Below are 27,289 nucleotides of genomic sequence, written 5' to 3'. Positions count from 1 at the left end.
AAACCGAAAAGGCAAGGTATTAGATGAGATTAGCAATTCGGTTATGCCGTGTCTTACAAATGAAAAGTGAACAAACGAATGATTTTTCCAAACAAACAAATGAATAGACAGACACATGTACTTATAATATTTTGACTAAATAATATTAGTGAGTTTAAGACAATCTTTCTTAATATTAAGGGCCAATTTGTTTTCATGATTCTCTGTAATTTACCCATATAGGTACTCCGGAAAAAGAATATCAAAGTGTTGAAAGAACTGCAGCAACTGAAATGAAAATCAATCACTTTGAAAGCACCTAGGAGTTTTGTTCATGATTGAGGTGATAGAAAGTTTAAAATTAGAGAGTGAAAAGAGATCATGAAAAAGATATCTATTTTTTATTGGTGCTCAATATTCCTGGAGGCATTTTATCCTGAAGTGATTCCTTTGTATCAAAACCTAGGGCATCTAGATTAGTTACCCCACAAGATGTCTTGAGAAAACCATCATTGGAATTTGACAGTGTAGATACTGGCAAGACATGGAAATCAGAAGAAGTTCAGACTTATCAATAAGGTTAGTGTTCATTCAAGCCAAGGTATGAGACAGAAAGTGGTGACCAATATGATGTCTAATCACATGGCCAAAAGTTAAATTATAGCTATATAGGAGTAAGAAATCCTACAGTTCTACTGTACAATAGACTAACTGAAGATAATGTTAATATTCAGCGTATATTTCTGTCTCAAAAGACTAGAATATATGATTTGGGGAATTTCTCCAAAAATAAGTATTAAATGTTTGAGGAGTTGGATTCATTTACCCCGAGTGGACATTACACAAGATATACATGCATTGAAACATCACATGGTACCCCAGAAATACATACTTTTAAAAATACACCTGTTACAATATTAGGTAATTTAGAGGAATAAAAAGCATGAGTCCTATCCTTAGAGGGAGACAGAAAGGAGAAAGTGCTGTATTTGCAAGCTGATGTAAAACATCTCTGTTCTGTTTCTTGGCTTAGCAAATGACCACATGCTCTTTAAGATTCTGCCAATATATCCCCATCTTGACAAAAATTCTCTGATGCCTAGGTAAAGCCTGGGACTTCATTCTCTGTTTCTTACAGAACAGCACTACCTCTTTTCTCTCCCATTCTTTCCCTTCTCCCTCCTTTCCCTTTTTTCTTTTTTCCACAGTATTTATTAATGTTTTTCAGTGTCTGTAACACTTCAAGAGTTAAATGGTTCTACAGAATACAATAATGAATGAAATGGAAAAATATGGCAATTGACAGTGGAAGACAACGCAGTAATTATAAATTTGAAGCCTGTATGCTTCAACTACACTCACTGTTCTTCCACCTGTTACAGTGACAACAAACCCTCAAAACTGTTTGTGCTTTAATTTACTTTTCTGTAATTTGGAACTAAAGGAATATCCTTCCACATTGTTTTTATATGATGTGCTAAATGAATAGAGTGAAAATATTCATATGGAGCCTTTAACACAGTGCCTGACATAGAAGAGCTTAGTAAACATTAGCAATTTTTATTGCTAGTCATGGTTAGAGAGTTAAATGTGCTACTCATGTCTCTGTCACAGCACTCCTCACATTCTATTGTAAAGAGCACTCATATGTGTTTAACAGCACTCTCCCTAATAGAAGTTGTTCATTGCTAGCTAGTTCTTAGCACAGCGCCTGCCACCTATTATGTACGTTATAAATGTTTGACGGATAAGTAGGAGTATTAATTGAATAAATGAAGGGCATATGGGATTAACATTAAACAACTGTTTGATGTCGTAAAACTGGTAAGAACTTGTGGGGATGTGATATGATCTGTCTGACCTAAAAGCCTCTGATTTTCTTAAGAAAATGTCTTAATATTGCCCCTCATAGATTGTTTGTCTCTCTCAACTTACTGTAATTTGGATACTAGACTCATTATCCCACTGAACTTGCCCTTGCCCAAGGCCATCAATGATTTCCAAATTGCTCAATCCATTGGCATATGTTGTTTCTAATTTTACTTGCTATTAGCACTATCAAAAGTGCATGGTTTCCTTCCTGAAATTCTCTTGTCTCTCTGGCCATATAACTCGATTGATTTATCTAGGCTTCTTTTTCCCTCCTCTAGTAGCTTCCTGTTTCTGGCAGCTACTTCAAAAATCTTATTTATATGTTCCTTCTCTTCCTTAACATTCACGTTTGATATGCTTGCATCCCCAGGATATTCCCCTTCTTACTCTTCACAGACTATCTCTAGAATTTCATTCCCACTCTATTTTAATACCATGATAGTGCTCAAATCCACATATCAACTCCAGCATTTCTCTGGTGAGTTCTGTAGTCACAAACCTATTTGATTACTGGATATTTTTTCTCCAGACAGCCTTATTTAAATGCTGTTTTACTCCTTATTTAAGTGCTGTTCCTTTATTCCCAATCCACATCTCCTCTCTAAGCTTGATGACATGAAAATGATCTTGGATGATCACAGTTGCATGATCTTTCCTCATTAGGAAGGGCCAAATAATTGATCATCTAAATTTTGAGAGTCAAGGTGACTCTGTAATTCTCAGTGTAACTTGTAGTTGCTTGGTTAAAGGGAGGGTATGGTCTTCCTCCCATCAACCAGTCCTTTAAATGCAACAACTGGCATTTGTCATGGCCTCTTCTTTCTCATTTTCTCATATCCTGTGAGCCCTTGCAGTCTGAAGTTTGTCTCCTGCCTCTCTCTTGAATACGTATCTTTATTCCCATCTCCATTATCATTGTTTTTTTCCAGATTCTTCTCATGTCTTCACAGAATTACTGATATTAATCTGTCGGCAAGCCCTCTGGCCTTACCCTCTGTATAACACTCTCTGCCATTTCCCAAATTATTTTCTTTAAAGTGCAGATCTCATATCCTTTACCTGCTTTTGTCTGTTGATGAGTGCCCATGACATTAAGCATAAAATTTAAGCTTTTTCCATTCCATATGCTCAGTTCCATCTCAACCCTCTGTCTCCTGTCTGCTAGAACTGTCCTGGCATAAGATAGGGATGCACTAAACAATAAACAAAATTAGTATTTGCTCATAACCCCACACAAGAATTTATCTCAATAAACTTACATCAATATGACAATTATTTTAATAATAAAATGGTGCATACGAAAAAATGGTGAAGTCTATGGGTCAACAATGCTTAATGGAAAGATGTGAGTCAAAATAAGTATGGGCTAAAACCTAGATGATTAGATTTTTTCTCAAAATGAAAGAGTGAAATGAAAATAGTAAAATACTCCCATCAGGAAACCTGAGGATGTTTCAGTCAATTGATAAAAATATCAGTATCTAAAAGGGAACTTGGCTTCTAGCAGGCCCTCAATATTTGTTTAGTGAAAAAATAAATAAGGAATGTGTTTGTTTCCATCAGTTGGCGTTCTGCATATAATGCCAACTCATTTGTTTGCTCATTTTGTATTTGCAGGCATACATGTACATGTATGAAACCTGGTTAAATCCTTCCTGCCAGGCAGGTTTCTTTGGTCAGCTCTTTGTGGGGAGCAATTCGGACTATACTGTTACTGGAATCAAGGTTTATTCTATGCATCTGCTCTCCCACAATATGGCGCTGGGAGAGAAGTAAACAGCTTCCGCACAGCTGCCTCCAGTTCAACCAATTAACTGTAGGACTTGCTCCTGATTGGAGAGCAGCGTACTCAGCCGAGTTGGGATTGGCGGAGGAGGACTATAAAGGAGGAGAGAGACGGCATGCACCTGGAACATCTATGGGGAACATCTAAGGGAACCCGTGCAGCCCCCGAGAGAACCGGCCGGTGGTGTGCCGCTCCCCTGCGGAAGTGGGGAATGCGGCCAGGGGGAACTGCCCTTCCACGGAGGTGGAAGGGATAGTAGCCAACCCGGGAAGAACCAGCAGCAAACCCGGGGAGGGCCGAGCAGACGAAAGAACAGCGCAGGGTCCTGTGTCGTTCCCCCATGAAGACGGGGAGCGACATAATGGTGCCGTGACTCGGATATGAAGCCTAGGCAGGACTCTGTGTTGCTCCTCCACGAAGAGGGGGAGCGACATAATGGTGCCGTGACTCGGATAGGAAACCTAGGAGGCAAAGGACGGGAAGCCAAATCGTGGGGCGGAGACGTACGCTGGGTTGAATTCGCCAGGCTAGCCCGGGGAACTTGGATTGAATGCTAGTGGTGGAGACGCAAGCTACGCTGTGTTACTCGCGGAAGCCGCCGCGTGCAGAGAGAGCACGGGGCGTGAATAGATAGGGAACGCTGGCGTAGGCCGTGGTTCAGACGCGAAAGGGTTAAGCATGGAGCCCGCGGAGCGCGCGAAACCGAGCCGCGCAAAGCCGGGAAGCTGCGCAGATGAGAGAGGCGCGCGGGCTGAAGCGGCGAGGTGCCGGGAAGCTGCGGGGATAAGAGAAACAGAAGTTTGGAAGTGAAGTAAAAGAGAAATGGGAATGCTGGAAGATAGAAGTGAAATGGGAGAGGTAGGAATGCCCGGAGATAGAGAAATAGAGAAAAATAAGGCCTCCCCTCAACATGCCAATTAGAAGGCTTGGATTCGGTCTGCCCGATTAGTGAGGCGATGAGCACCTGGGCGGCTAGCCGCAGGTCACCGAAGACAGGCACGAATTAACATCAGTAAAGCTTCCCCACAATGCAACAATTAGGAGGCTTGGATTCGGTCTGCCTGATTTAAGGCGGTAAGCGCCAGCAAAGCTCGACCAGAGTATGAGCTGCAGGTCACCGAAGATAGGCACGAACCAACACTAATAAGTCTCCCCCACAATAAGGCAATGAGAAGGCTTGGATTCGGTTTGCCTGATAGGTTTTGTAAGCCCCTGCGGGCAGAGCAGAGCATGCGCTGCAGGGCACCGAACACAGGCATGCATCAGCGCCTAAAAACCTCCTCACAATGGCGAAGAGAGGACCCGGATTCGGTTTTCCTGATTGATAGGACTTGTAAGAGCCTGTGGCAACTCTAGCAAGTAGAGCAGAGTGTGTTCCGCGGGACACCGAAGACAGGCGCGTATCAACGCTAAAAAATAAAAAGAAAGGGGGATCTGTGGGGAGCAATCCGGACTGGACTAAGTTACTCGAATTAGGACTTATTCTATGCATCTGCTCTCCCACAATATGGCGCTGGGAGAGAAGTAAACAGCTTCCGCACAGCTGCCTCCAGTTCAACCAATTAACTGTAGGACTTGCTCCTGATTGGAGAGCAGCGTACTCAGCCGAGTTGGGATTGGCGGAGGAGGACTATAAAGGAGGAGAGAGACGGCATGCACCTGGAACATCTATGGGGAACATCTAAGGGAACCCGTGCAGCCCCCGAGAGAACCGGCCGGTGGTGTGCCGCTCCCCTGCGGAAGTGGGGAATGCGGCCAGGGGGAACTGCCCTTCCACGGAGGTGGAAGGGATAGTAGCCAACCCGGGAAGAACCAGCAGCAAACCCGGGGAGGGCCGAGCAGACGAAAGAACAGCGCAGGGTCCTGTGTCGTTCCCCCATGAAGACGGGGAGCGACAGCTCTTACTTAAATGAGCTAAGCTAAAAGTGCCACAGAGAACCCAAGCCCTTGATTGACAAAAAATATTCCTTTTAGTTGGTTGTTAAAGAGTTCTACAAATCATAATGCAATCATATGAAATGTATGAGACAACAGAAACTAAACTGCTACTCAATGTCTAAAAAAATTTTTATAGGTGCCATTCTAATGTAGAAAAAGGCTAAGGTGGTAAAGCAACAGATTCATGATTTAGATAATCTTACCTAATATTACTGTTACTAGTGACTTAGTATTTCCACAATGATATGGGATATTCTCATAAAACAGATTAGACTTTCTCGATTTCAAAGATTTTTTGATTGCAAAAACAATTCTATAAACCTAATCACTTCTGCTTTTCTCTAAAACTTGATTATTTGCAAATGTATTTATGACTTGTATTAACTAAGATTAGAATTGCACTGAGAATATTTGCCGCTGTCTCTTGGTCTCCAAAATCCAACATATTGGCACATCCTACTTTGATTTTAATAACTGTTTACTTTTTTTTCTTCTGAAGAGCAGACTGTTATGAATCCAAGTAATTACTCCACTGTGTGAAGGCCTGTGCAGGCTCCAAATAATTAACTCATTGAATTTTATGTCAATAGTGGACAAGAAAAGCAAAGCGAATTCCGTTTTCCAAAAATACGTGTGTAAATACTGGTGAAAACTTTGAAGTAGCCAGATGATAAAAATGGACATTTATATCAATTTAGACTCTATATGGATCAACAGCACACTGCTGAGAGACATGTGAAAACAGAATACATTAATATTGCTTTATTTCCCAATTAACAACACATTAAATATACATCATCTTCATTGAGTTTTAGTTTTTCTTTGTTTTTGTGAAAGTGATAGTTTATACCTCCTTTCCAAAGGCAAAAAGAAAATTATCAAATATTTCTATCTTGCTTGAGAGAATCAATAAAAACTTAGGGCTTGGGGAGAATTTGGAGAGTACTTAATCAAAAGTTCCCAAATTGGTTTAAAAAAAGTAGAAATTAGTGGCCTTAGGTTACTTCCTATTTGAAAAAACAAGCAACAAAAACAATAAAAAAAGAACTGATAAAATTTCACTACAGATAAAAGATAAAACTTCTTTGCTGTCAGTTGGAATTATATTGGCAAGTTTGGTAGCATCAATTTCTCATGATTGGAAGCTTTATTTGGAATTAAAATAGAAACAGAAATTAATGATTGCTTCAATATAATAAAACATTTTAAAGCATATGGCTTATGGAGTAAAATAATAAAAGATCGTTTTGTGTAAAAAGCTGATAAACCCTCATATGTAGATTTTTATGCTCTAATTCACCTTATTTGAAAGGCAGAGAGACAGAGTGGGCATGCTCCTATCCCCTGGATTACTCAATCCCTTGAGCCACCTGCTGCCTTGCAGGATGTTCATTGGCAGGAATTTGGAATATGGAGCAGAGCCTCAGCTTGAATCCCAGGCAATCTGATCCGGGATGCATGTGCCCCAACTAGCAGCTTACCCCGAGACCAAATGCCCACCTCTGCTATAGTAACTTCACACAGGAGACCAATGTGACCATTTTGCTGAAATATATCCTCTTCCTTTGCTAAAGTCCTTTTGTTTCTGTAGATTAATATATACATTTAATAACTATGGAAAGCTGGCTTCATGGATGTGTGAGCGGTGCAGTTGCACAGGGCCCTGAGCTTAAAAGGAGCCTTGATGTTCTCACCCCACTTCCAAAGGTGCCTCATACTAGTGGACAGAAGGATGTAGAACTTCACAGAGGACTCAGACCTTGGCATTTTCACCCTTCCTTTCTCTGTGCTGAACTCTGTCAGAGACGGAGCAAGCACTGAATGAATGGTGAGTGAACAAATGAACAGGAAATTATAAACTAATACCTGGTAAGTTATTTCATTGATGCATCATTTAGACTTTCAATTGATTTAGTTTGGGGCTGAAAAGTGACTAACACTGTTGCGAGAGAATAACATTAAAATATCCAAGGAATGAGTGGAACTGGATCGATTGGAAAGGTAAAGGAAGTTGGATTAAAAAGTTGAAGCCTATGCCAGGAATAAAAAGTGATGGGGTGGCCATTGGAGGTAAGTTAGATGTCTCCCAACAAGTTGCTTCCTGAACTGGATTCATTCTTCGCAAATTCAACTGAATATATACTAGATTAGTCTAGTAAATTATAATTCAGGAAATGAAAATGTCCACATCAGGGAAATTCTATGTATTCAAAAGGAACCAAGAGATTACTGAATCATTTGACTATTCTTAGGGTTTTTAAACCTGTTTTTTCACTAAGAAGCAGAGTAATATGAATAAAGAAGTTGTATGAAAAGTGTAACTTTTCCTGATTCCTCTGCGTCTGGGTAGAATTCAAAGATCTTGTGCCCCAACTCCCTGTTTTCCCGGCTTAGCAATGAACATTTTATTCTTTGAACCATTAAGTTTCTTACCCTTCTGTTTGTTTTGGGAAACATTCTAACATTGATTTCTGTTAAAAATAATAAGTAATACTCTTTTCTCTGGAGCCTTTCATGTGATCTTTGATCACTTCTCATCTTGCTTGGCAGAATGACTTCCTAATAAATTGTATCCCTCTCAGTGGGGTTATCTCTTAATGATCTATGTTTCCCTGGATAGCGTGATAAAGTTCTACCCATCTTTAAAGAGGTTCCTTATAGCACTGTTTAGATTTCCTTTCTGTGTTGTTGTTTAGCACACTTTAAAAAAGTGACTCAGCTTGTGCTCAGATGTCCATATGTGGCTTCAATTTCTTTTTCTATTATAGAAACATAATTTATGCTAACATATTCATTATTTCTATTATGGTTCTCCCCTTTATGTATGATACTGTGATAGTTCTGGTTCACTGAAGATTAAATTTGTGAGAGCCAGTGGTTTTATGCTTCAGATGATTATTTATAGAAAATTCAATTTTTAGGTAATGATGATAATGGTAGAATAGAGGTAAATAATAGCACTAACATGGAGAAGCAAAATAAAGCAAAAGTGCAAACAAGCATTTGAGTGAAAGCCCTTAAATTAGTGAATGGAGACAGTGGAAGGGAACATTACTACTCAGAAACACTCAGATTTTAAACAAGCAATGATGAGGTCATTAAGCTTCACCCCTGAGCACCAATTTAGTGTGCTGGTGGGGGAAGGTAGAAGAATCATAGGGTTTGGTTAAGATGTACAATAGATTTATAATAGAAAACCCTTAATGGAAAAGAAGAGAATAAAAAATAAAGCTTCATCAATCCAAGAGACTGTATTCTCCTCCTGGATCTCCATTGGGATAGAATCATAAGAATGTATTTCTCACCACCCAAGTATATTTCTCATGATAAATACAAGTAAAGTGAACTATCCAAACAGTCCAATGATGACATTCTACCAAAAAAAAAAAAAAAAAAAAGAAGATGATGGATTGTTTCTATAGTTCCCATGTTTCTGTGTGCACACTGGAATAAATGTCCTTTGCTAGAATTTTAGCCATCATTAGAAAAGCTCATTCTAGAACTCAGTGTTGGCCCTGTGGCCCGCACTCTAAGGATGCCCTGTGTTTACAAAGCAATGAATGGAAGAGTGGGAGAAAGGACACTGGCGGAGTGTAACTATTTTGAATATCAGTTTACAAGCAACATTAAAAATGTCAATATTCAAACATCCAGTTTCCTTCAATTATGAGATTTAAACAAATAAAAAAAAGAAAAATGAAAACCCTTGTTTCAGTTTTTAAATCTGCCTAAGGGTAAGTGGGCAGAAGAGGCAACCTATTTTACTAATATTAGGAAATTAATGGAAATATATAACAGAAAATAGGTGACTTGATCAAATTCACTTCAAGAGGAATCTTGAGCTGCATGTTACATGAATATTCAGACAATGGCAACCTGTTTGGAATTGCTATTGGGTATAATTTCCAAATTTTTGCATTTTATCATCTCCTAGGCATAAAGCCAAAGGCTGAAAGCGCAGAACATGAAAAAGCCGAATGCGATTATGTTCTAAACCCTGTTGAGTTTAATTTTACTTACAAAGCAGAATGTTAGTTTGCCACTTAAATTTGTCCCTTATAGTCCTGCAAAAATACCTAGTTTCTTGTTATCAGTCTTTAAATTGTCATGCTGATTTGGAAAGCTCCAACTTTAGGAGCATCATTCTAAATTACTAGGCAAGTACACAAACAAATCCACATAATCTAAAACAGACCATACCAAGAGAAGAAGGCAATTTTCTACAAATTTGACTGCAGTCTTGTGCTTGCAGTTCCATGAGCCTGGTTACTTCAGAAGAGATTTTTAGCTAAATGGGATGGAATGTATTGAAAGGATGAGCACTTTAAGAATTTAGTATTTTATAATAAAGGAAATACAATACACATTCTGTTAAAAATGTGGAACAAATAGCCTTCTGAACAGAAACAAACACAAAAAATGGACAAGTTGCCACTAACATACATGCTCCTTTAAAGACATTTTACTTGAATCAGTAATGGATGAATTATCAAAAATTAATAAACATTTGATGATATATACAACCAGAGATGATGAAGCTTGTGATATGCCTCATTTTAACTGTTCAAAATTTTATAATAATAAATTTAAAAAATTTTAATTGTAAAATGCCCTTGATAGATAAAAGACCAGTTAATCAAAAATATTACAACTTGTTATATATTATACCATTTTTATTTGTAGAGACTATACACAGGATCTGAGCATGCAATATTCATACCATTCATTATGTAACTGCATAAGATCAAAAAGCAAGAGGTGAGATTCTGATAAAGTTTTAGTTCTTTCCTTGAATGGTAGTTACAGGTGTGTTCACTATGTCACTATTCATTGGGTTGTGCATGTATGTAAATATGATTTATGAAACTGTCTTAGGTATGCAGTAGGTCAATAAACAACAGAAAAGGAAGAAAGAAGGGAAGGAGGGAAGGGGGAGGGAGCGAGGGAGGGAGAGGAGAGGAAGGAAGGAAAGAAGAAAGGAAGAAAGAGAAGGAAGGAAGGAGGTAAAAAGGGAGAAATGCGTCCTTGTATCTGCACTTCCTATACTGTGTTGAAGGAGATGGGTCCTCTAGTCATTTGCTTAGTTCAAATAAGATGTAGCTTCATACGATTGCAGAGGTTGTGGCCTGACTTGTCATTGGAAACCACTGAACTGTCATTGCTGCACAGACTGTGTGTTGACATTTTCAGACGTTTAAAAATGCCTGCTACTTAACAATTGCAAATGCCACCATCTTACATGTATAGTTTTCCTCTTTTTGGAAGTAGCATTCATGAGTTAGTGGTGGGATAAACCGCCTGGACTTTCTACTGCCTTTGCATTTGAAAAACACATATATACACACATTTTTGCTCAGTATTCTGAGTACCTTAGTAGCTCTACTGCTTAGAATTTCTGCTTGGCATTAAACTGGTTAAACATTTAGTGACCACTTATGACTAAAGGTGTTTTGGACCCTGAAGCTGGATCTGTAGGTTTTGTCTGTTACTAAGGAGCAATTTTCAATGTAATCTTTTCAAAGGCAAAAGGTTAAGCAAAGAAATGACATATATTGTAAAACTGAAAGTAAAATGCACAGTACTGATGTGCTCAAAGTCCATGCATTGAAATTCCTTTGTATGATAATTTATGGTGATCATGTCTTCAGACTGCACTATTAGCATACTCACCCCTAACAAGAAGTTCTGCCTCATCTGACACACTGTCTGCTGTGGTCTGTACCCTGCAGCCATATCTCCCAGCATGCATCAGAAGGATGTTCCTGATCATTAAATCTGCAGAGGATGCTTGCTGAAAGAGGGATGAAGTGCCAGTTTAAAATGTTGCAAATCTGCCTAGTTCAAGGTGGTTTAAGGGGAAACTTTGCATATTCAGTCAAAGGGCCCATTTTTGACCTTAAAATTTATTTGACAACGATTCAGAAATCAACATGCCCTGTTTTAAGGAACCCAAAAAAATTATGTTTTTAGCAACTGATAATAAAGGGCTTTGGACATTTACTATTACATAGAGTTGGCAGCTAAGATATTTAAGAAATATCTAAATATGCACAAATTCATCTTTAAAATAAAGAAAGAATAATCAGTGACCAAAGGTTATTTCTTTGTTATTCAGACACAGACCTATTTTGGGGGCAAGAATGTCATATTGAGAGAATAACAACTTGTGGAAAACTAATTATAAGACGATAGCAGCCAAAAGATTATTTCATGTGGCTTGATTGAGTAGTTCCTTATGTAGGTACCCTGTGGGCAACCAAATGAAAGATTGCTAGCCCCAAAGCCATGTGTCGTAACTTAACAAGGTATAGTCCTCCCATCACCACCACTGTCAGGGAGCAGGGTCAACCTGACTCTGTTAACCAATGCAGTTGCAAAATGGAACACACAGGAGACTCAAAATACCAGATTCTTGTTGAGAACAAGAAGATTAGAACATAGTTGGGCAATAACTACCATTCAGAAGATCAATAAAGATAAGGGAGAGTAACTTTTAGATGTACTAGTCTTTATCATGCCCTGGTACAAATCTTTAACACTGTCTCTCAGTTGCTCTATCAGGAAAGATGGATTGAGTTTATTGCGATCATGTAAAGATCTGGCATTTACAATAACCAGTGAGGTGTTTTTTTTTTTGTTGTTGTTGTTGTTCAGATAATGACAAACTCCAACACTCCTTCCAGATTCAGGGTAGCAGTAGAAAGAAAAATGAGGGAAAAAGCATACATCTTGAAATGACATCTTTTAAAAACTTTTCTCCAACAGTGATTGAGCTCATGAAAGAATGAAAATAGAGAACCCCAGATTAAAGATTTTTTAATGGAATGAAAGAGTTATCCTTAAGAAAAATAACTCCTTAGAGGGCGTATTCTGATGGTTAAGAATTTAGTTGTTTGTCTTTATATGAAACGTACCAATGTTTTTTATGAAAAGAATACTAATTTTGAGAAACCTCTTGCATTCTTTTTTTTATCCTTGGCATTCTTAGAAAAGATGAAATCATTTTCAGATTTTTACCACACAAACATGTAGGTTTCTTTCATGAACTGCTGTACTTCTATGTATTAGACCATTTCTTTCTGGTATTTAATTTGTTTTGTATTTTCTTCCTGGTAGTCTTCTGATTGAAATTTCTAAGGGCCTAAATTTCTCCTGTGAAATAATTGCTAAGACATGGTCAGGCTTACTCATTTGCAAGAAAATGCTTCATGGTGAGAATGCATTAAAATGTCATAACAATTATTTTAAGGAATGTGATATTTGTCCAGTAAATGTCCTACACTGCTAATTTCCTTAGGATAAGTTGTTACTCTTAGATTCTAACAAAATTCATTTATTCAGGTTTGGAAGGCTAAGGGTCCACTTCTTTCAAATCTGAAATTGATTTTTAAAAACTTTGACTATTTTATGGAGAATAAAGGAAACTATAAGCATTATAAACCTTAATTTTGTTTCAAATTAACAGTAAGTTAATACTGTACAAATGAGCTTCTGTATCTTTGTCATTATGTGTAGTCTGTAAAGCCCAGGAGAGGTTCCAGAAGATCAGAGAGGTTTTGATTATTTTTTTTTTCTGGAATAACACTGTTGGAAGAACTATGTCTGGTCTTTTGTTTGTTTTTTTGTTGTGTTGTATTTTTTGTTTTGTCATTTTTTTTATCGTTTAAAGCCACAAATCCTATTGATGGCAGTTTAGTGGACAAAGTACTGATTTTAAGCCATTTTTAAAATGGCTCACAATTTTGAAAAATTGCTTTGAAAAATTATAGTTCTATAATTAAATGCTTTATTGTCTCATCTTCCAGACTTTTTTCACCGCAAAATTATTTCTTTTTGTCTTGGATAAAAGTCTCAAAAACTTTTCTTTTCCATGTAATTACAGTGAAAGAAAAGCTCAATGGGATGAAGAAGAAATTTTATTAAACTGACATGAAAGTCCAAGGAATTCAGACACAGGAGATATTGATTATTCCCCATGTTTCTTCCACTTGGTTCCTGCAATTAGTACTGTGTGGTGCTATGTAAACTGACCAAAGTTCCACCATCATCCATCTTTAGCTTTGTGCATATATATAAATATAATCTCCATGCCAAGACTATGTGAAGAGCTGAAATACCTCATTTTGAGCCCAACCCTTCTTTTTGGATTATATCTACATCATTCTTTTAAAATCCTAAACAGGAAAGATTCAACATAAAATTAGAGGATTCTGAACAATAAACCTAAATTACCCTTTCAGTAGATTTACTGATCTCTCAAAAGAAGTCATGGGAAACCATTCTACTCAATCTCAGCCCACAGTGTGCAGTTCCTGAGAGAGAAACCTTCAGACTGTAGGGTTCTTTTAATGAAATGATTTTTTAATCAGATGCTTGCTTTCTTAAACCTCATTGTCACTTTAAATGTTTTAGGAGTTACTTTCCTTTCTTCTTTGTTTTTATACTTGATTTATTTTCCATCTTTTTTTTTTGTTGTTCTTGCTTTATTTGGCATTATGAACTTGTTGCTTTATTTGAACATCTCCAAGACCAGTGCTTAGCCACATAGCAGGAGCTCAATAAGTATTTGTTGAATGAATGAATAAATGAAGACTTTCAAGAAACAAGTTGCATGCCTACTCTCTCAGAGAGTAACAACCTGGCTGCACCAGTTACATTACTTGGTTGACCAATACTTACTAGATTATTGTGCCTTTTATTTACGATTTGTAAATAAACCAAGAAAAGACTTTCCATCTACATCCAGTTCTTCATTAGCTTTTACTCTAATTGGCTTGCTCATTCAACATAAGACTGCCAGTCATATTCCTAAAAATTGAAATTCATTTAACTTTGATGGTCACTGTGTGCTGGCTCTTGTTACCCTCAGGATACAGTCCCATTTCCTTTTATTGACATGGAAAGCCTTTTAGAGCATTACTCTGCCTCCTGCAACTGAATCCTGTGGTTTTACAATACCAATCTCCCGTTCACCCCTACATAGGAATACTTTCCATTATTCTGACTGTTCATACAGATTTCTGTTGAAGATGTGGATGCTCTTTCTCATTTCTTTGCCCAGAAATACACTTTTAGACACAACTTAAGTGCCATCTCCTTGGTATTCTTTCTGAACCCTCTATAGGATTCCTTAGCTTTGTTTCTGTTCATGCTTTGATGGCATTTCACTCACATTTCTGAACTAACACTGGCTATTGTCAGAACTGTCTCCCAAGGTCCACTTTGTGCATTCCCAGAGCAGAGCTGGGAACGAGTGCAGGGGTGGTCCATTAAGTTGGCTAATAAACACATGAATAGCTTACATTATTGCTTCTTTGTGACTGCTAAATGTCTCCAGGCCCTACTCTTTGTCTCTCTAAAAGAAATTCAGAAAGAAAACAGGAAAAGACTATCTAGATAAACAGCAGGCCAAAAATCACTGAACCGGTAGACTTGGGTTCTAGAATGGCACAAAAGTGTGTGACTTCCTGCTCTGTTATTTATTAGGGATTGCACTTGGGAAAATTACCCTGTTGTACAGAGCTTCTGTCAGTGCTATAATATGATAATGCAAATAAAGTCCATAGTTATGTGTCTGGCACATAGCAAACATTTCAAAAATATTGTCTCTTGAAGGGTCCTATAATTTCAATCTTAGCCAAGGGAAATATTTCTTTAATTCGCATTCACTCCCTCACAAAGCTGGATATCAGTGTTTCTCACAGACAATTTCCTTTGTAAAGTACTTTGTTCTATTTTAGATGTTTGTATTCCCACATTTGAAAGGACTCAAATTGAAACCTTGGTTCAACAGCTTCTAGCTCTGGGAATCTGGAAAAGTGATTTTATTGGCATACTTAGAGTGTCTGTAGGAAATCAAAGGGAACAACATATATGCCTGAACTATTAGCAGATACCTCACAAGTCTAAAGTACTCTTAAAATTGCAGCAGGTTATAACAGAATGTTGTACACACAGTAGATGCCCTGGGAATGTTTAGGCAAGATTATCTGTTGTTTTCTTTAAGAATGGACTCAGGGCCGGCGCCACGGCTCACTAGACTAATCCTCCGCCTTGCGGCACTGGCACACCGGGTTCTAGTCCTGGTTGGGGCGCCGGATTCTGTCCCGGTTGCCCCTCTTCCAGGCCAGCTCTCTGCCTGTGGCCAGGGAGTGCAGTGGAGGATGGCCCAAGTGCTTGGGCCCTGCACCCCATGGGAGACCAGGATAAGTACCTGGTTCCTGGCTTCGGATCAGTGTGGTGCGCCGGCCGCAGCGGCCAATGGAGGGTGAACCAATGGCAAAGCAAGACCTTTCTCTCTGTCTCTCTCTCTCACTGTCCACTCTGTCTGCCAAAAAAAAAAAAAAAAAAAAAAAAAAAAAGAATGGACTCAAGCTGAATGACCCAATCAGATGACTGCTGGTACAGCCCTTTCAGGGGCCAAATTTAGGGTATATTTAACTTTCTCTAGGTGCTCTCTTGGGCCATTTCCAGCACCCTCACCCCTGAAAAACACACTGTAAAGCACTCTTCTGCACAGCAAAGAAGTAACAACACATGGGTTCTGTGAGATATAATTTGCAATATCTTGTCTAACATAAAAAAGCTGGGTATCAGCTATGAAACATGGATAATTATATATGATGAATGTTACTGATGCAAAATCTTAGTTAGTGAGAAAGCTTTTTTTCAGAATGGTGTTTCTTTTTCTCAGAGGATAACTTGCTTGAATTGCCCTTACCATGATACAGAAATAATGTACATGTGCATCTTTTTTTTTCACAGTTGTTTTCTATAACACAACCACAGAATAGGATTTAAGTTAATGATATGGGTTTTAACCTTTTCTTAAGAAAACAGTTGATACCTAACATGCATGCTTAAGTAATTGTATATATTATCTGAAATAGAAACACTAATTGCTCCTAGTGAAGATAATAGGTAGGATACTATTTGATAAAGGTATTTGTGTCTATTATGCTGAAATAATAAATATATCCAATAATACAGTGATAACTTAAAATGGCTAAGGATGGTTCTAACATTTCAATCCAGAGATCTTGGTATTTAATTTCCAGCACATATTCTAATAATGTATGTTTGAGTATTAAGAAAAATGCAGAAACTTGGTGCCATTGCTTAAATGGAAATTGAGTTGATGACTCATTGATGGATTTGGAATAGCAGGGTATCTGAACTGGATCCTATAAGGTAATAGGCATAAAGACAAAAATTCATGGGATCAGCCTATTAGCTTGGTTATAAAGATTAGGAATTATGAAGCCATTAAAATCAAAAATATATGGGACTAATTATAATGAATTTAAAGATAAAATGCTTAAACATATTTATTCTTTAGATGACAAAATTGGATGTATGGAAGAACATCAAATGAATAATCAAATGCCAGCTATCGCATTAGCGTTCTTTCTGATGCAGACACATAAGACTAGTGGCTATGATGTTTAATAAGAGTATTTACACACTTAGGTGATGTGTTTGTGTTAGACTCTTTAACCACATCTCTTATCTGCTTGTATGGTATTGACTCTATTTTTCCTAGCGGCAAGGTAAGTGCATGCTCCTTTATCCAATTTTTATTTATTTTCATTTTATTGGAAAGACATAAAAGTCTGAGATCTTTCAGCTGCTGGTTTACTTCAGCGAGAGCTGGGACAGACTGAAGCCAGGAGCCCAGAACACAAGCTATGTCTTCCATGTGGGTGGAAGGAAACCAAGTACCTGAACTTGCAGGCTTTCCAGGGAGAGCATTAGCACGAAGCTGGATTGGAGGCATAGAAGCCAGGATTTGAACCAGGAACTCCATGATGGGGTGTGGGTGTCCCAAGTAGCATCTTAACCCCTGTGTCAAATGCCCAACTCCATTTATCTAAGATCAACATACACGACTAACGCAAAAGGGCTCTAGACCTTTATACTGTTTTTTTTTTTTTTAATTTATTTGACAGATAGATTTAAATAGTAAGAGAGAGAGAGAGAGACAGAGAGAATGGTCTTCCTTCTGTTGGTTTGCTCCCCAAATGGCCGCTACAGCCGGTGCTGCGTCAATCCGAAGCCAGGAGCCAGGTGCTTCTTCCTGGTCTCCCATGAGGGTTCAGGGCCCAAGTACCTGGGCCATCCTCCACTGCCTTCCCTGGCCACAGCAGAGAGCTGGCCTGGAAGAAGAGCAGCGGGACTAGAACCCAGTGCCCATATGGGATGCAGGTGCTGCAAAGTGGAGGATTAACAAAGTGAGCCACGGCGCCGGCTCCTATACTGTTATTTCTGGACTAAACTGGTGCTTCTAAGTTTAAAAACGGTGTAAAATAGACAAGTATACAAAATTTATCACATCATGCAATTCTTGGACTTTTTGCATCATTATATCTATTGGCAAAAGTTTGTCTTGAGTGACTACTATTTTATTGTTTGTTCAGTACATAATGAATTAATTCAACAGATACTCATTTCTGCTGTACTAAGTGTCAAGAATACAGGTACAGACTCTGTTCTGAAGAAGTGTCCAATCCAATCTAGCTTCAGTGGAGGAGACATAGGGAGGAGTGTGGAATGGTTTTCTTTATGTTTGAATCTGGGCTTTGAGGAGATATGGAGAGAGATCAAACTGTTAACTCAGCACAATACTCAGGTTGGTCTGGAGAAAATTATGTTCTATTTTTGTGTGCTTATATAGGTTTAGCAGTAATTTCAGCTGCATTGACTCCTAAATTTATGTTTTTTATTTTATTTTTAATTTTTTTGCCAGGCAGAGTTAGACAATGAGAGAGAGAGAGAGACACAGAGAAAGAATTATAGACAAAGAGACAGAGAGAGAGGTCTTCCTTCCGTTGGTTCATTCCCCTAATGGCCGCTACGGCTGGCGCTGCGCCGATCTGAAGCCAGGAGCCAGGTGCTTCCTCCTGGTCTCCCATGCGGGTGCAGGCGCCCAAGCACTTGGGCCATCCTCCACTGCCTTCCCGGGCCACAGCAGAGAGCTGGCCTGGAAGAGGAGCAACTGGGACAGAACCCGGCACGCCAACTGGGAGTAGAACCCGGTGTGCCGGCGCCACAGGCGGAGGATTAGCCAAGTGAGCCATGGCACTGACCCTAAATTTATGTTTTTAATACTGGCTTTCAAACCAGCTTTTACAACTTCTTCATCTCTCATATTTTCCCACCTGATGTACCATTGTTAGGGTAGTCCATCTTTAAAATTGATTTAATTTACCATCTCAAAAATCTTCACCGACTCCCTTTTCCCTAGTCTAACTTCTTAATCTTGCATTTGAGGCTGTACTCAGCCTATCTTGCCTCTCATTATAATGGAAAATGTGCTCTATATAATCCCTCTCCACTATGTCCCCCTTGACCTGGCAAGGTCTCCAAATTCTATCTTGTATGTCAAGACCTTGCTTTTATCTCTTTCAGAAAAGTTTCACAGAGCACAAGAACTGATTATGTAATCCCTGGGCCCTGTGCAGGGCCCCAAGTTTAAAAAATAGGAATTTAAAGATGACTATAACCAAACATTACAACAAGAGTTAAACCCTTCTCAGTGCGGGACCCAGTGTGACTGCAAAGGCTATACCTTCACAAAGTTGGTCCTATTTACTCTTACATGCAGTCTCCTAGAACATTTTATTATCACTCTATGAAGTGGTGCTTTTAGAGATATTAAGATGTTGAAAAGTGTTTCTTTGCAAATTGTAAAATAGTTATTTTCTTTTGCTTTTACTACTGTACTTTCCCATCCATTATTTGTTGATTTGGGTCTTTGTCACAATGCATACTGACATGAAAAAACAAATATATTATCATATTCTCAAGTCTTCTGTTAGAAAATATGGTGAGACACTTTATGTTTTATACTGAATATCTGAAATGGGCCTATACAAATACTAGCGTAGTTATGTATTTTTCTCTCTAAATACTTTTCCACTTTATTCTTATACATACAGTGCAAACACAGTACACTCATCTCCATCAACTTCATTCTGTTCACTTTACGAACTGTTAGTGAAAATACAAGGAGGAAAGCGTCTCACACTTAGAAGAATGGAGGTGGTGATTCCTTCTAAAATTCCCGGGCCTAGAGTGGGAAGGGACTGTAGGGGAATTCTAATCTCACTTAGAAATTAGTGGCAGCAGCTGCTGTTGCTCTTCTTCTTCCTCATCCTCCAACTCCAGCTCCCACTTCCTGGTTCACTCCCAAAATGCCCACAGTAGCTGTGTCCAGACCAGGGCCCAAGCTAGGACTTGGAACTCAATCCAGGTCTTTCCCTTCACTGGCAGGAGGCAAACTGTTTGACTCATCATTGCTGCATCTTTGGGTTTGTATTACCAGGATGCTGGAGTCTGGAACTGAACTCAGCTACTCTGATAGGGCACAAGGGTCCTAACCAGCATCTTAACCACTAGAACAGGTGCTCACTCCAGAAATTGACAGCTTTGTAAAAGTATGACAAACCTGCTTTAAGAAGAGCTTTTATGCAAAGGTGATATTTACACTTGCACCATTAAAGTTATGAGAACATTCTTCCGTGTCCTTCTGAGAGCTCAACTTTCTCCTGCAGTCTGTTCTATACTACAATATATAATACAGTCTGAATAACACCTGGTCCATAGGTTGGCTCAAGGAAGCAACACTGGCAGATAAGAAGAGACAACAGACATTTTTGCTTCAAGTAAATTATGATTGGTAATGGAATAATCTTCATGTATTTCACTAAGCCTATGCTTCATGATTTACTTCTGACTTTAGTTATGTCAGAATGATAGAGCTAGACTGGAAAAGTTTTGTTTATTTATGCATTAGCTTGTACTTTGTACACAGTAATGGCATAGTCTCCAGGAAAACTAGGAAAATAACATTTTGCAATAGATATACTTTTTATTTTATGAAGACTCACAACACATGTGCAGTTATAAATTGTTCACTCATGTACCAAGCCTTCGTTTGGGTTCTTTTCTGTCTTGACAGAAAATTGGAAATATATAGCACCTTTGAAACTGTGCACTTCCTCTTACAGAAAACATGGCTGGGCGGCAACACAGTCTACAGAGTCTTCTCAACACAGTGAATCTGTTGACTAGAGTTGGAAGATGAGATAAAATCTGTCAAGGCAGGTGTTTTGGTGCAGCAGCTAAGTCACCTTGCCTGGTTTGAGTCCCAGCTGCTCCACTCGCCATCCAGCGTTGTGCTCCTGCACACTCCGGGAGACAGTAGGGGATAGCCCATGTACTCGGATCCCTACCATCTGTATGGAAGACCCGGACTGAGTCCCAGGTTACTGACTTTGGCCTGGCCCAGTCCTGGCTGTTCTAGGTATTCAGGTAGTTAACTAATAGAAGATCCCTGTCTCTGAGTGTCTCTCTGCCTTTCAACTAAAATAAATTTTAAAAATTAGTAAAAAAATCTGCTTTGCCTACCTGATCTGAACATGCTATATGAAAATAAATCCCAGATCTGAGAATATCATAATGCAATGTAGGAGGTAGACAGCTGGCTAAAAGAGAAAGAGAGAGAAGACAAAATAGGATAGAAAAACTTTATATTGGTAAGGAAAGAGAAAGAAGAACCCAATGAGCTTAACCACTTCCTATAGCAATTGAGGAAACTGATGTCTGACAAGTTCAGGTGACTTGTCCAAGGGAGTCAAGTGTGGGGCACGAACTGTCAGTCAGACATCCTTTCCATTCTATGCTACCAATAGTACCATTCCTTATTCTGCTTAAATCTGTGGGTAATTTGATTAACTTTCAGTAACTAAAGCAAATTTGGCATGTGTATCGAAATAAAATGGCTTCATTGAATAGTAATAACCAAAACCTGTTATTAGATGTCAGTTCTCTAAATAATCCATGGGATTATTCTGAGAGTTCGTGCTTTTATGATTGCTCTTCATTGGCCACATCAGGGCATAAACTGCTGCTTTTCTTTTTGGAATGTCAGGCTCATTTTTCTGATAACACATAAGACCAACTTAAGTCATTTGCTCCTGCCATCATTGAACTTTTTCTGTGATTTCTATCTAGCATTTAAAAATCCTCAACATGTGACCCGCAACTGACATCTCTTCATTTAGCCATGTGCAGTTTGTAGTGACACTATTTTAATCCCAGAATTGTCCAGATTTATTTCCTAGACCAAGTACTTAATTTAGGTGGATCAATATATTACTGCTATATTAATGTTCTATTCTCTCTTACTTAGTCATCATCATATCTCCAATTTATCTTTTAAGATTAACACTATTTTGTGATGTCAAAATTTACTTGTTTCCAGGATGATCCTTCTAATACTTTTACATTATAGAATAGTCAAGGAAGAGTATGCAAATACCAGTCTGTAGGATTTCTAACTCTTCCTTGAAATCAGTGGCGCTCAACCACATAGAACATAGTGGCTCCACCTCACTCATCAGTTAGAATCAGTACTGTACTGGCCTTGTCAACAGTCTGTTCTGGGGAATGCAGAATGTTCTGTGTTTTGTAGACTTGTAAATGGAACTCTAGTCTGGATGAGGCCAGTTTAGGTTTCTGTTGTGTTTGGGCCCAGAGATGGGAGCGGTTCCTTTATCACCTTAAGTCTGTGGCATCATACAAGAGATCAGTGCTGAATTCTGTGAAATTAGAAAGGCTCTGCCCACTCTATTCGCCTTCCATTTCCTCCTCCTCCTTTCCTTGGTTTATGACCTATTTGAGTGTGCTCTGGCTTTTTGCTCCTTCTAGGACAGGGATTCTGCCCCTGCCTGGTGAGCCTCAAGGTTTGTCTCTAGAGTACAATACCTGCTATTAATTGGAATGGAGCTTCAGTGCTCTATATGTGTCAAATTTAATGACCCCCAACTTCATTTCAACATTGATGCTTTTTATTCCTTTAATTAGGTATCCCTTCCCACTTTCAGTAAAGTGATCGTTTTACTATGAGGTACTTAAAATTCATCTCAAGAGCCAATGGGAAGACATACTGTATTTTTTATGGCTGAATGTGATACTATATTAGAATGAAATTTTCATAATCTGTTTTACAATACATTTGCTGCTGTGTTTTATGACGATGCTCTTTGTACATAGTATTGCACAAAGACCCTATTAAGAATTGAGCTTCTTATTCACCATGGTAGATTAAGGACATCTGCACATAGTTTGTTTTATCGAGAAGCAAAGTCCAATTTCCTATCCCTTTTATCTAGATTGGTTTTGTGACTTTTTTGATCAATGGAATTTGGAAGAAGCGATATACTAGAAATTCTCTGGCTAGATCATAAGAAAACTTTTCTGGACTATTGGGACACTCATTCTAGAGAATGTAAAATGTCAGTATATACTGAGGTTGCTATGTTGTGAAAAAGGCCAAGCTAGATAGAGGGGAGATTGAATGGAAAACAAGAGGCAGCCAGAATTTCCCAGTTGTTTTAATCATTGTATTCAAACTACCAGAATTGTGAGACAAAAAAAAAAAAAAAGTCACCTTGAGAATTGTAGTTCTGGAAGAAGCAACATAGAGAAGCCTTGAGGAGTCCCTGTAACGTCGGGAACTGAGGATCCTGGCATAGTGTACTCCCTAAGCTCATCCCAACCATCCTAGCATTTGGCTATTGGAGCAGAAGGCTCAGTCATTGTGTAGATGGAAGTCATTCCCACTGTCACCTGCCCACTTTCCTCACCCACAAAAACGTGAGCAAGGTGAAATGGTTGTAGTTTTACATCACTCATTTTGGAGGGACTTGCACAGCCGTGAATTTTTCCCAGAATAATTTGGTACTTAGAAGCAGGATGCTATTGGAACTAAAACCCAAACATGTGGCATTGGCTTTGGGATTGGTGTATGGAGGCTGGAAAGACCATGAAGACATGAATACGAGTGCTGGAAGGCCTGTGAGGAGACTGCAGGTTGGGGATTGAAGGACAGTGAGGTTATTGTTACTGAAAGCTGCAGTGTCAGGAAGTTTGGCAATGCTGTCATCTGAAATAAAGGAGACACATAAGCTCTTCTGGACGATCTCAGATTGCCTAAAGAGATTTTCAGGATTGATGGAGCCAAGTGACTTCTTCTAGGCTAAATATTTAGCAAGCATTTAGCTTAGAAGGGGGATTGCCTATTTTTCAAGCAGAATATAAAGAAATTATAAGGGGTTAGGGCCCACTAGAATTAGGGAAAAAAAATGATTCCTATCTTCAACCTTATCTGCAGGATGTAACTGACAAAGCTCCATTTTCTTCAACCTTCGATTACAATCTCAGTGTGTTTATCCCAAACAACTTCTTTGGATTTTTCCCCAAAGAAAGTGATATGGGACAATGTCCTATGACTCTGAAGAGCCAACTGCCCTGCAGCTACACACTGGGAACTTTAAACTGCAGTTTAAAATGAGAAGAACCACAGCCTGTGCTCATGTGGAGGGTGGAGAAGGAACTTGATGAGTATATGGATCTGATTAAGAGTTACAGGCAACATGCTGAGAGTGCCAGCTACTGACTGGCTTTCACACATCTGTGATAAAGTATGGGGGGAGTGACCTGAGCTAAAAAATATCTTCATTTTCAGGAAGAATTTAGGGGAAATATTTACAAGGCATAACTTGCTGGGTTGAAAAATACAATTGTTTCTCATCTCATCATATTGAACTATAAAAAGATTGAGAAAGAAAAAAAAAAAACCTTAGTATCAACTAGGTAAATATAACCTAAAGGCAGTCGTAGCTGTATCTTGATCTTGTGGTTATCAACCATATTTGTAAATAATTAATTCAGTGCTATACCCAGTACCTGGCAGAGTAGTATGTAAAAAGCTTCATGTATAGGAAAGAATGTAGTTTGCTATGGAATAAACATATTAAAAACATTTTAAAAGAAAAAATGAACATAACGATATAGAAACTTTGACATCATATTATGTTTAATTTATATAATTTAATTTTATATCAGCATTTTAAAAGAGCACAAATATTTTCTCTTAAACCTTTTTCCTTGGGGGCTGGTGCTGGGGCTCATCAGGTTGAAATCCTGGCCTGTAGTGCCAGCATCCTAAATGGGTTCAAGTTCACATCCCGGCTGTTCTGCTCCTGATCAGCTCCCTTTTAATGTGCCTGAGAAAGCAGTGGAGGATGGCCCAAGACCTTGGTTCCCTGCACCTATGTGTGAGACCCAGAAGTAGCTCCTTGCTGCTGGTTTCAGCCTGGCTCAATTATGGCTGTTGAAGGCATTTGGGGACTGAACTGGCAGATGGAAGATCTCTGTCTCTCCCTTTCTCTCTCTGTAACTCTGCCTTTCAAATAAAATAAATAAATCTTTAATAAAAATTTTCAAATAAATAAATCTTTAATAAACAACTTTTTCCTCAAAATTCAATTTAAGAGATATACATACTTATTTGGGAGCAATATTGGTAAATATTTTAACAAGTACAATCTTCAACCAATATCTGTATTATTTCAACTAATATCTTTATTATTTCAACTTTTTGACTTATTGTCATAACCTGAGTATTCATTTGCCAAGTCTACTTTGAATGTTACTAATGCTTGGAAACCAGTTTCTGAATGAAAAACATCTCATTGCAAAAGAAGAAAATTTGAGTTTTAGTATCTGCTTTAAGACTTTCATAAATACAAAGATTCTCTTCAACTTCAAAAATACTTAGAATTATGCTGATTCAAACACATCAATGTCAGAAAAGGCTATTCAATCTACTGCTTATGTAGTAGACTCTAACAATAAAGTTCTAATGAGTATTTAAATAGAACAATGAAATAAATGTGTCAGTCAGAATCCTACTATGATAAGGTCAAGGTGAAGAATGCTAAATTTCAACTGATGTTTTGAAAGTGAGCCAAGATAAGCACAGAAAATTCATTTTTCATAATTTGTCTAAGGCTTTAGAATTTTATGATAGGGAATGAAAAATTATAATATTAGTTTTTCAGATTAATATTAAAAATCATCAATGAGAACATATTTCACTACTTCTCATTGTTTTTTAACTATACAGTCAATTTCCAGTATTAGAAGGAACCATGTTGATTGTTACTTTCAACCGAAGTTATTCACAAATGCATTTAAAATAAAATATACTTGACTTTCCTAAGTTGTGCCCCTTTGGATTTACAGCAGTAGCAGTGACCACGTATGTGCATGTTTGGTCCAAAATTTTGGAATGATAGAATTTGTTTCATACATTGTATGTGAATTTTGGGGATACTAGTTTTACAAAATAAGCTTTCACTCATAGAAAAGCTTATTATTGATTTTGGGAGAAATTTTTATTTAACTTTACAGGAATCTTTGATCATTTATTAAGATAGTAAATATAAAAATGTTGTTTTTAGCCATAGGGGAAAATTCTGATTCAAAATTTTATTCCAGTTCAGAACTCCTGCTGCATTGAGAGTTTTCCAATTCTAATAGCAACATGATACTTTGAAATACCCATCATGAATTGAGAAGGTTTGCAAAATTTAAGATAGAGAAATAATTTTGAGGCTATCAGTGTCTCCTCCTGAAAAAATAGTCAATCTTAACTAAAAAAAAGTCTAAGGAATTTTATGTTATTAGATGGTATATCTGAAAAAAAAACATTTGATTTTAGAACTAGATAGAAATATTAAGAATCATCTCCTTTGAGAATGAAGACACAGACAGGTGTTAAGACTCTTCCAAGGTCATACAGTTAACTAGGGATACAGTTGGGTCCTACACTAGAAACATCAGTCCTGCTGTCTGGTGATCTCTCACTATGCTTATATAATGTGTCACCCAGAAATGAACCATGATGTTGTATAATTTCCAGAAATAAATTCTGCAGCATCTATTTAAATGAAAAGTTTTAAATATTTGTTATTGCAAACAACATTTAGAAACCTGTTCCATAGAAAGGAAATTGTTGATATACCAGTACAAGAATACAGATGTTTAAAGATTTTTTTTATAACATTGCTCATTTATCTCTTGAAATAGAAAACAATGCAGTTTGTTAACAGGGGAATGTTTAGATAAGCTGAGTTGTAGTCATACCTTGGGATATGGTGTATCCACTGAAAATAACAAATTATAATTATACCTCTGACATGGAGGAATTTTCAAAATTATTATTGAGAGTAAGGAGATGCAGAAAGGTCTGAAAATTTGATTCCATTTTGTAAAACAATGATAAGAATATGCCTATACAGATAGAAACCTGCCTAGGATTACAAGAGAGTAGAGGAAAATACAGGATATATATTAAGATACTGAAATGCTGAACAAAATGTGGTAGGTGCTATTATGACTAGATAGAACTAGGGGGAAAGGAAGCATTCTCTATGATTTTCAAAGTGATCTTAACCTTTAATTTTTGTTTAAATTTTAAATTTTACAAATATATTTTAAGGTAATATAAAGAGAAAAGATATCATGTATTTCATAGATATAATTTTAAGAACATAGTAATATTGTTTTCCTATTCCTTCCTTTCATTTTCTTTTAATTTTTGTGATAGCATACTTACAATTTACTTTATAATCACAGGCTTAATATTCAACTAAATAATAATGTTAAATAAAAAGAAGAAAGACTACTTTTCCACAGGAACATAGACAAGGGCTATCAATAACAATCAAATCATAAGATGTCAATTTCACTCAAATATTTGCTCCTTTTTTGATACTGTAAATATTTGCTGCCAAAAATTAAAAGAAAACATATGATGTTTGTCATTTGGGGTGTAGTTTATTTCACTGAGCATAATGGTTTCAG

General features: G+C 37.8%; 1 protein-coding gene across 1 annotated transcript in view; it reads right to left on the bottom strand.

Annotated features, from left to right (window-relative positions):
• The window catches only part of CNTN5 (contactin 5), a 1,373,625-nt gene that overhangs the window by 108,603 nt on the left and 1,237,733 nt on the right, over window positions 1–27,289 (bottom strand). The window contains exon 17 of the mRNA XM_051820359.2: window positions 11,246–11,366. Within this exon, the coding sequence (XP_051676319.1) occupies window positions 11,246–11,366 (121 nt within the window). The remainder of the gene's footprint in view (window positions 1–11,245; window positions 11,367–27,289) is intronic.

The sequence above is a fragment of the Oryctolagus cuniculus genome, chromosome 1 (assembly GCF_964237555.1).
Source record: "Oryctolagus cuniculus chromosome 1, mOryCun1.1, whole genome shotgun sequence".
NCBI classification, from domain to species: Eukaryota; Metazoa; Chordata; class Mammalia; order Lagomorpha; family Leporidae; genus Oryctolagus; species Oryctolagus cuniculus.
The sequence above is the reverse complement of the archived record's forward strand: the minus strand, read 5'-3'. Positions and strand labels throughout refer to the sequence as shown.